Genomic DNA, 10,151 nt, shown 5'->3' on the forward strand with positions numbered 1-10,151 from the left:
TAACTTGATTTGTTTTCAGGGTAGTTGTTTAAAAAGTAGTGAGGAACACACACAGACACACACACACACACACGCACACACACACACACACACACACACACACAGAGGTGAAGTGGGGAGAAGAATTGGATGACACACAATGAGGGACAGAGGGAGGGACTGGATTACCATAGAAACTGCTCTGACTGCTCAGAGAAGCAGGCAAAAAGGTGAAAGCTGTATTGGTCCAATCGTCAGGGTCACAGATCAACCAAGCCGCTCTGCTGATGACTGATTGCAGCTAATGTTCACTTGTTGTTGAAATACAGGGAAAGGTTGCAGTCGTGGTGTCAATCACAGCTGCACTGCAGTCATAGCCTTTTGGATGTTTCTGCAGTTTCTCAGCTATTCTGATGGGCAACAGAATAGAAGCCATATGGAGTAAGAGTCATCGCTGGCAGGGGTAAGCTCTTTGTCTTACAGCAGATTGTAGTGATGCAGGTATTTATGAGTTCGATGCTGTTGCATTTACACAACAACTAATGAACCTCCAGACACGGGAGAATTGTTATTTTTGTTCCAGAACATTTTCCAAAGCAGTAATATCTTTTTAAACATCCATTCAAAAACACATTTTCTTAGTTAGCCTTATGTAACTGCATGCCTCACTCTGGAACTCAATATGAGTTCAGAGGCAAACGGTTTGAGAGTTTTAGGCTTTTCCAGAAGCTACTTTTTATATCTAATTTTTTTCCTGATACTCAATGTAAAGATTGGATTCAATCAACACCCATACAGCATGAAAATGTGTTAGCATATCGTGTTCTATCATGCTACTATGATTAGACAGAACAGTTCAGGTGTCTGCAAACTGTTCTTCATAGTTCTGAAAAACGTAAGGGAGCTAACATAAAAGTAAATAAAGAAGCACCGAAAGTTTATGGGGTGTTGCAACATGCTTTGCAAAAGGAATAGCTGCAATATACAATCTTTGTGATTTGCAGGAAACATGTATTTCTGGCACATATCTTTGTATTGTATAATTGTGAAAGACTCATGAAAATGTTTTTCATTTGTCAGTGGATACACATTTTCTTGTGTTAGGCTGGCTTTGTGCACTTTTATATTTTTGAAAATGTCATATATCTGAGAAAGCTACAGATCTGAGACACATTAAAAGTAAGGCGCCACCAGAAACACCACGACACATTTATGGCCTTGAAACTAATGCTTCAAATATTGAACCTATCGTCACACTTTCAAGATATATTTATTCCCCTTTTCGGTGTTTGATACAAAAACGTTTTCTTACTGAACATTAGTTTAGATGCAGATGGTCATTTTAACTCGAAACAAACATATTCCTTTAGTTTACTGGAACTCTATAACAAACTAATATGCAGAGGTACACCTGATGTGACTCTTTCAGTGAAGAAACTACAATGTTGCCTGAGTGAACCCTGTTTAGTTAGAAACTGTTGACTTTGCTGATGCTGTTGCTGACTGCATGACATGAAATTACTCAGGGATTGTGATGACAGGAATGGGTAATATGTAATCAGTGGAGTGAGAGAGACAGAGGGATGCATAAAGACACGTAGGGAAAGTGTGGTTACTTATTGCTGAGTTAATGGAGTGAGAAGGATCTGAATCAGCAACATACCCTTGTACACAGGAAGGCAAACAAGCACTGCGAATGAGCAGCATACAACAGGGGGACAAACAGATTGTGCAAAGGCCCCAGTGAACAGTTAATGGGAGGGGTGGGGTTGGAAAGCAGTAGCTCTTTATTATATTGCCCTCAATATAATAATAAGATAAGATAAGAAAACATTTTTTAAAGGACTTTTATGCTTTTAGCTATAGACAGGTGACAGATTTAGATTGCAGGCATGGTTTCATTGTAAGCTGATGCAAAGTTGTTCTGAGCAAACAGCGTATGAGAAAACGTTTCTGTTTCTGATGGGAGCAGATCCTTTTACAAACACAGTGTCTCCATCCTTAGGGGACGAAAGTTACTAAAAGTTTAATTAGCAGAAAAAAACAAATCTATGTTATAGATTAAAAATTGTGTGGATTTGTATCATTTCTCTCTAATCTGTGCTAACCAGTGATAACAAGAAATAAAACTGGTTTTTGAGTTTTCCAGTTAGAGTGGACGAGGCTAAGCATCAGGCTTTCAAAAGATTCAAAACTCTGTCTTTGGTTGATTAATAAGCTGGTGTGAAAGACTGGTGCACCCCCTTCATGGATTCTGACAGTTAGTATAACTCGGGGGTGTTCATTCATTTAAACTGACATCCTGCTGTTACCAGGTTTCTGTCAGGCAGAGTAGATCGATTTATTGATCAATTATGAATTAATGTTCAGTTAATTTCACTGCTTTATTCTATGTGGAGATGTGGGTGCTATATTGTTCTTTCTTTGTAGTTTTTTTGTGTTAAATTAGGTTTTTTGTGATTTTTGGTTTGTTTTTTGTCTGGGAGCTGAGACAGTCTCTAAGGGGATGTGGTTCTGGGGGAATAACAGGACGACTGAATCTTGAAGCCCACATCATTTTTTGGACACCACTCTGACAGCCAGAAATTTAAGGAGAACATGCAGCTAAACATGTCACTCCTGGTCCAATTGGCAAGCAAACCAGCAAAAACGACAGTGTTTTGGCAAAGTTACACACCAGTTTATTATTAATTCTATGTTTACCCTTAGCCAGCAGTTTTAAATTTCCCTTAATGTTGCTAACTCTGGCCCCTGAAAGACAATTGACAGTAACATTGATTAGTAACAATTGACTGTAGTTGCTAGTGTCTCTAGCTTCATATTCTATGTCCACATTGACTCCCTGAATTGACACAGTGGTCATTGTTTTCCTGGTCCCCTTAAAGTCTGCAATTGTTTCCTTGGTCTTTGTCACATTGATCTACGGATGATTCTTCTTGCACCACACGACAAAGGAGTCCACCACAACCTGGTACTCCATCGCATTACCCCTAGCAATACATCCAACCACCGCAGAGAAAAAGCCTTGGAAGGTGGCAGATCCCTGCAGTGGACGGAGTCTACGGTGTTAAGGGTGAACAGGAAAGGGGAGAGAGTGGTCTCTTATGGTGCTCTGGTGTTGCTGATCACCTTGTAAGACAGCGGTCCCCAACCTTTTTTGCACCACAGACCAGTTTAATGTCAGACAATATTTTCATGGACCTGCGTTTACGGTGTCACAGGTACCAGTCCAAATTTCGTCAGACAGGTTGCATTTACTATATTTTTCAGACCATAAGGTGCACAGGATTATAAGGTGGACTAAGCGAAACAAAACAGTCAGACTTTACTCAACTCATTCTTCTTGCTTCCGTATCATTGATTCATTAATGCTGAATTCTCTGGCAGCTGCTCTATTCCCATGTTGTTGCAGTACATTAATGACAAACCTCGTATTGTGGATGGATTATCTCAGTTGTTGTCCTGACTGAAGTTTGGTTTACAGCATCCTGCCATGCGATTGCATTTGTCCCTAACCATCGGGAACCCTCACGTTAACTTTTATCGAGTGGAAAAAAGTTGGCGTTCATCCTCCAGCTATGCTAACATAGCTGTGTCGCTAGCGATCACGTAGCACATCATTATATACCAGCTAGCCCAACTTCAGTAACCCTACAAACGTCACTGCTGTTTAGTTTTCTGTCTTCATTTATGTTGGAAGTGATAGCAGAGCTGTACGTTTGAATTTTCTCAGAAATCTCTCAGTCAGAACATGCAATATCATGTTTAGGTGGAAACTAGCGAGCTAACTTCCTGCTAACTTCTAACTCTGTTACATGTAATAAATTCTGTTTTCATGGATTCCTGGATGTTAAACTTCATAGTTACACCTGGTAAAGCAGCAACACTGATCATTTTATTAAAGATGAAAGAATTTAGACAGTTTTTAACTCTCAGTGATGCTGCAGTGTTCGTTTGACTTTGGGACCTGAACCTACGGAGTTTTGCTCCGCGAGGCTCCTGACTGCGGTAGCTGTAATGCTACGTCAATCCATCAAGCGGTGCGGCTTTGTAGCTTACCAAAGTCATACTAAAACATTTTTTGACAGATTTTTGAGCCTACCAAATAAAAATCAGTTCGAGGTCAGTAAGCACAACCAGAATTCATACTTAAGGCACACCAGATTATAAGAGGCACTGTTGATTTTTGAGAAAATTAAAGGATTTTAAGTGCGCCTTATAGTGCAGAAAATACAGTAATATTAAAATTTAATGATCTGAAACATGTAAGTATGACAAGAAGCTGTCCATGAATCTCAATGAACTGAAGCACAAATGTTAAGAAGACTGTGTGAAACCATCTGAAGAACTGACAAAGGCATGGTTTACAAGCTACTGAATAATGGAATGTCCTTTGTTTTTTAACAGAACTCCATAAAATACTGTGAAAAAGTTTTAATGTACCCTTGAAATCATAGCAGATGCCCACAGAACCAGGAACACTACTTGATCAAAACTTTCAATACTAAGATAAGAGAAAATCTGATGAAATAAAATTCCGATAAATGACTGCTGTCTTTGTTTATTTCTAGGTAAACACTCATACATGGACAGGACCAAGGATGATAGAGGAGAAACCTGCCAGAAGTCCAAACATACATGCTGAATCCTTCTCTCTCATATCAAAATAACTTTTGCTCTCATGATGTCATCAAGACATGAGGTTCCTTCAGATATCAATGTGGATACGTTCCACGATATCCTCAACTCTTCCTCCCCATCCTCACCAACTCAGTCTTGCAGCATAGACGAGTCGTACAAGTACATCTTCCTTCCCATTTGTTATTCCTTCACATTCATCTTTAGCATCTCTCTTAACTCTGTCATCCTCTACCGTTCTTTCCGTCGGACCAAACGCTGGAATGCTTCTTTAATATACATGGTTAACCTGGCCTCTACAGACTTTATGTACGGCCTGTCGCTGCCATTTCTTGTAGGAAGTTACATAATGCGTGACCGCTGGGTTTTTGGGGACTTCATGTGCCGTGTGGTTCGTTTTCTCTTCTACTTTAACCTCTATTGCTCTATCTTCTTCCTCACTTGTATCTCTGTGCACAGATACCTTGGTATTTGCCATCCAATGAAAGTGATAACGCTGGAGACCAAGAAGGCCGTCAAGTGCACTTGTGTCCTTGTTTGGATAATAGTATTTGCTTTGACTTGCCCCATCTTCCGTTTTGCTCAGACTGGTCATGTGACAAGATTAACAGGGTTTGGAAGCAATGTAAGTACTGACAACCCGAGTAATAGCATATCACCAGAAAATGGTAATGTGGGCTATGGTAAATTGGAAGGGATAATTGAAGAGTACCAGAACTGCTGGGATGATGCCATCGATAAGGAGTTTCCTGATTATGTACCCTATGGCATTACGCTCCATTTGCTGGGCTTTTTTGTGCCATTTTCCATAATCGCTTACTGTTACTCTCACGTAGTTCTGACCATATTTAGGACACTGCATTCTCAGCCCTCACTGTGCAGAAATCCAATGGATGAATGCATGGAGAAAAGAGATGGGAAAGCCTCAGCAGTTGTTAGAACGGGAAGAAGACGAAGCAATGGATTGCAGAAGATGGCGGGACGAGATGAAGGGATTTCCATTTCACTTGGTGCGCACTCCCCATATGCCAGTCGAAGGCGTAAATCTATCAAAACTATTATCACTATCACCCTGCTATTTGCTCTGTGTTTCTTCCCCTTTCATGTTACCAGAACCATCTTTCTTTTGCTGAAAGTGACCAAGGGAGTTCCCTGTCACACCATGACGGCAGTCTCTATGTGCTATAAGATTACCAGACCTTTAGCATCGTTCAATGCATGGCTCAATGCCCTTCTTTACTTTCTGACTAAAGATAAAGGAGGAGCTCACTGCTGCCAAGCAGTAAACACCCCTACCCAGCAGCATGCTATGCTACAGTTGCCACTAAGAGTGATGGGAAAAGGAGAGGGTGAAGTGGACAGAGAAACAGAAGACCGTATTGACAAAAAAGAGAATAAAGCATGTCAAAGTCCATCATATATGAACAGAGCAAAAGTTAAATATGTAGCTGAATGAACTTCAGATGCACTGCTGGATGTTATTTATAGACACCAATAAGCAACACATTAGTAACAAGTGAATCAGTCCTGCTTCATGTTAATCATTTATGTAAATCTCATTTTGGGATCCACTATCCACATCTTGGTATAGGGACTCACTGACATTGGTTTTACCTAGCTGGACAATATGCATTGCAATACTACGAAATTTACTCAAGGAACATGCCAAACCAGTAAAGACACTGTCACCAGCTGCTAAGCTCCCTGGATCCCAATCAAATTCAACATCTGCAATACATACCGGGAGAAGTCTTGATTCCCTGGGCCAAACCTTCAACTCCAGAAGACCTACTGGCAACATCCTCCTACCAGACACCAGTAAACACCAGATGTCCACCATATCCTGACAATTGGAATCAGAGAACACAGAAGACTGAAATTAACAACTATAAATATCCACGCATATATACAAGGGAAACAAACAAATGTCACCATTTTTAGACTCAGTGAAATCGAAAGCCAATATCACAGACTGTACATAAAAGATCGAAGTACCAACGGCAAGATTTGTGAAAGCAAGCAGAGGATGTTTTGTAACTTCCCCCAAGGGAATACTTCATCAACTACTGTTGGCTGAATCCTGTCAGAATGCTTATTTATTGCTACTGTCGATGTAACGTTTACACAATAGTTATAAACTTTAATTCTGCAGGTTAAAAATGTAAATGTATAGCCATTGCATTTATAATATTTTAACCTCTTCATGTAAAATAAAATAATGTACGATATTCTTAGTCTCATGGTTTCTTCTTGCAGATACATGATACAATCAAGCATTAAATGTTTGTTAAACCATGGTGTGTCACATCAGTATTACATAAGGTTGCTGCTCTGTACAGGGAATGAAGCTACACCTTTAGTTACAAAACCAGCAAACCACTTGCATCCCTACACGTAATGATTTTGCAACAGGATGTCACAGTTTAAGGCTTCAGTCCACGATTCCAACAAGCTGAAATAAGAAGCTGCGTGTTTTAAATTTATGGAGAATGAAATAAATGATCCAGTATGTGTAATACTAATATGATATATACAGGTGAGTTCTTTAAAAATGTTTCCTCATGCACAATTGTCACTAAGGGGAAATTAGCTGTTGAAATATTTGTACCAGTCTGTAAACGTGTTTGTATATGTAAGTCTACAAAGGAAATGATCCCACTGAAAATTGAAAAATTAAATTTGACTTAAATTTGGTGGCCTGTGGATAGAATTAATGGGTGATGCCTGAGAAGCTACTCCTTTGATATCTGTCTAAGGTCGCATGTTTCATTCTCAAGGCTTCCATAACAAATGTGGCCTTTGGCAAAGTTTATTGCAGCCTGCATATAGCATAGGTTCCCAGTAAATATTTGTTTATTGTTGTCTGCACAACACATGCTAGCCAGCACAGAATCACAGTAAAGGGAAGCCAATTCTGAAGACAGCCAGTCTCAAGTAAGGTGATTGGCTGACAGTTCAGTTTGTTTGTTTTAAGTGTGAAAAGAAGCCTTTGTAACTACTTGATGTTTTTTATTATAAATTTTTTTCATTCACAAAATTAAGACATTTAGCAAAAGTATTTTACTTAAACACTTTAATATAATTTCCATCACAACCAATGATTTGTCTGTCTTGACGCATGCTCACTCATCCAAGTAAGTAAATCCCAAAAGCTGATTCAGTTCATCTGGACGTTTTCAGTGGGAGAAACGTTTCGTCACTCATCCAGGTGACTTCTTCAGTCTCAGCAGGTTTCCCCAATCTTATCAACAGTACATTTGCACAATGACTGAAACTAGCACAACTGAATGAACGATGGGCTGTGAGGTCCTTTCCTTGATCATCAATATGCAAATTGTCATGACCATTGATTAACAACCACTGATCAATGGCCATGAGTACCAATCACAGAGAGTTGGGGAATGGCTGCAATCACAGCATTGTAAGTCAAAGTTTTTGGCTTCGATCCTCAACCTGCTGGTGGGCAGCTCTGAACACCACATCCTGAACACCCTGGATTTTGTCGAGAAGGTGAGAGATGTCATTATGGAGGCAGATGAAACCATGGTCTCGTACGATGTTACATCTCTCTTCACTTGCATCCATTGAAGTGTTGGAGATAGTCCAACCTCAGCAACAGGACCACTCTCAGCATCGACCAAATAATAATAATAGTAATATCCATCCATCCATCTTCATCCGCTTTATCCGGGGCCGGGTCGCGGGGGCAGCAGCCTAAGCAAAGAGGCCCAGACCTCCCTCTCCCCAGCCACCTCCTCCAGCTTATCCAGGGGAATACCAAGGCGTTCCCAGGCCAGCCGAGAGATATAATCTCTCCAGCGTGTCCTGGGTCTGCCCCGGGGCCTCCTCCCGGTGGGACATGCCTGGAACACCTCACCCAGGAGGCGCCCAGGGGGCATCCTTGTCAGATGCCCGAACCACCTCAGCTGGCTCCTTTCGATGTGGAGCAGCAGCTGCTCTACTCTGAGCCCCTCCCGGATGGCCGAACTTCTCACCCTATCTCTAAGGGAGAGGCCAGCCACCCTTCGGAGGAAGCTCATTTCTGCCGCTTGTATCAGCGATCACGTTCTTTCGGTCACTACCCACAGCTCGTGGCCATAGGTGAGCGTAGGGACGTAGATCGACCGGTAAATTGAGAGCTTCGCTTTTACACTCAGCTCCCTCTTCACCACGACGGACCGGTGCAGCGTCCGCATTACTGCAGCTGCAGCCCCAATCCGTCTGTCGATCTCCGGCTCCCTTCTCCCATCACTCGCGAACAAGACCCCGAGATACTTGAACTCCTCCACTTGGGGCAGGAATTCATCCCCGACCCGGAGTGGGCACTCCACCCTTTTCCGGCTGAGAACCATGGCCTCAGATTTGGAGGTGCTGATCCTCATTCCCGCTGCTTCACACTCGGCTGCGAACCGTTCCAGTGCGAGCTGGAGGCCCTCACCCGATGAAGCCAACAGAACCACATCATCTGCAAAAATCAGAGATGAGATTCTGAGGCCACCAAAGCGAAAGCCCTCCGCCACTTGGCTGCGCCTAGAAATTCTGTCCATAAAAATTATGAACAGAACCGGAGACAAAGGGCAGCCCTGGCGGAGCCCATCACCCACCGGGAACGAGTCCGACTTATTGCCGGCAATGCGAACCAAGCTCTTGCAACGGTTGTATAGGGATCGAATGGCCCGTAGCAATGGGCCAGACACCCCATATTCCCGCAACACCTCCCACAGGACACCCCGAGGGACACGGTCGAATGCCTTCTCCAAGTCCACAAAACACATGTAGACTGGTTGGGCAAACTCCCATGCACCCTCAAGTATCCTGGAGAGGATAAAGAGCTGGTCCAGTGTTCCGCGACCAGGACGAAAACTGCATTGTTCCTCCTGTATCCGAGGTTCGACTAACGGACGAACTCTCCTTTCCAGCACCCTGGCATAGACTTTCCCAGGGAGGCTGAGGAGTGTGATCCCCCTGTAGTTGGAACACACCCTCCGGTCCCCCTTCTTAAAGATGGGGACCACCACCGCGGTCTGCCAGTCCACAGGTACTGCCCCTGATCTCCACGCAACATTGCAGAGGCGTGTCAACCAGGACAGCCCTACAACGTCCAGAGCCTTCAGGAACTCGGGGCGGACCTCATCAACACCAGGGGCTCTGCCACCAAGGAGTTGTTTAACTGCCTCAGTGACCTCGCCCCCGGAAATTGGCGGGTCATTCCCCTCATCCCCAGACTCTGCTTCCTCCTCGGAAGACGTGTCAGTGGGATTAAGGAGGTCCTTGAAGTATTCCTTCCACCGCCTGACAATTTTCTCAGTCGACGTCAGCAGCGCTCCGCCAGCACTATACACAGTGCAGGTAGAGCACCGCTTTCCCCTCCTGAGACGTCTGACGGTTTGCCAGAATCTCTTCGAGGCAGTCCGAAAGTCTTTTTCCATGGCCTCTCCGAACTCCTCCCACACCCGAGTTTTTGCTTCAGCCACTGCCCGAGCCGCATTCCGCTTGGCCTGTCGATACCTGTCGGCTGCCTCCGGAGTCCCACA

At 43.2% G+C, this 10,151-nt stretch overlaps 1 protein-coding gene across 1 annotated transcript; it reads left to right on the forward strand.

Annotated features, from left to right (window-relative positions):
- Positions 1-221: 221 nt before the first annotated feature.
- Positions 222-6,845, forward strand: LOC101478393 (P2Y purinoceptor 3). The gene is made up of 2 exons (XM_014412958.3): positions 222-442; positions 4,551-6,845. Exon 2 carries the CDS (start codon positions 4,661-4,663, stop codon positions 6,071-6,073), a length of 1,413 nt encoding a protein of 470 aa, XP_014268444.2. The 5' UTR covers positions 222-442; positions 4,551-4,660; the 3' UTR covers positions 6,074-6,845.
- Positions 6,846-10,151: the final 3,306 nt, after the last annotated feature.

This window comes from Maylandia zebra, linkage group LG3, assembly GCF_041146795.1.
Source record: "Maylandia zebra isolate NMK-2024a linkage group LG3, Mzebra_GT3a, whole genome shotgun sequence".
NCBI lineage: Eukaryota > Metazoa > Chordata > Actinopteri > Cichliformes > Cichlidae > Maylandia > Maylandia zebra.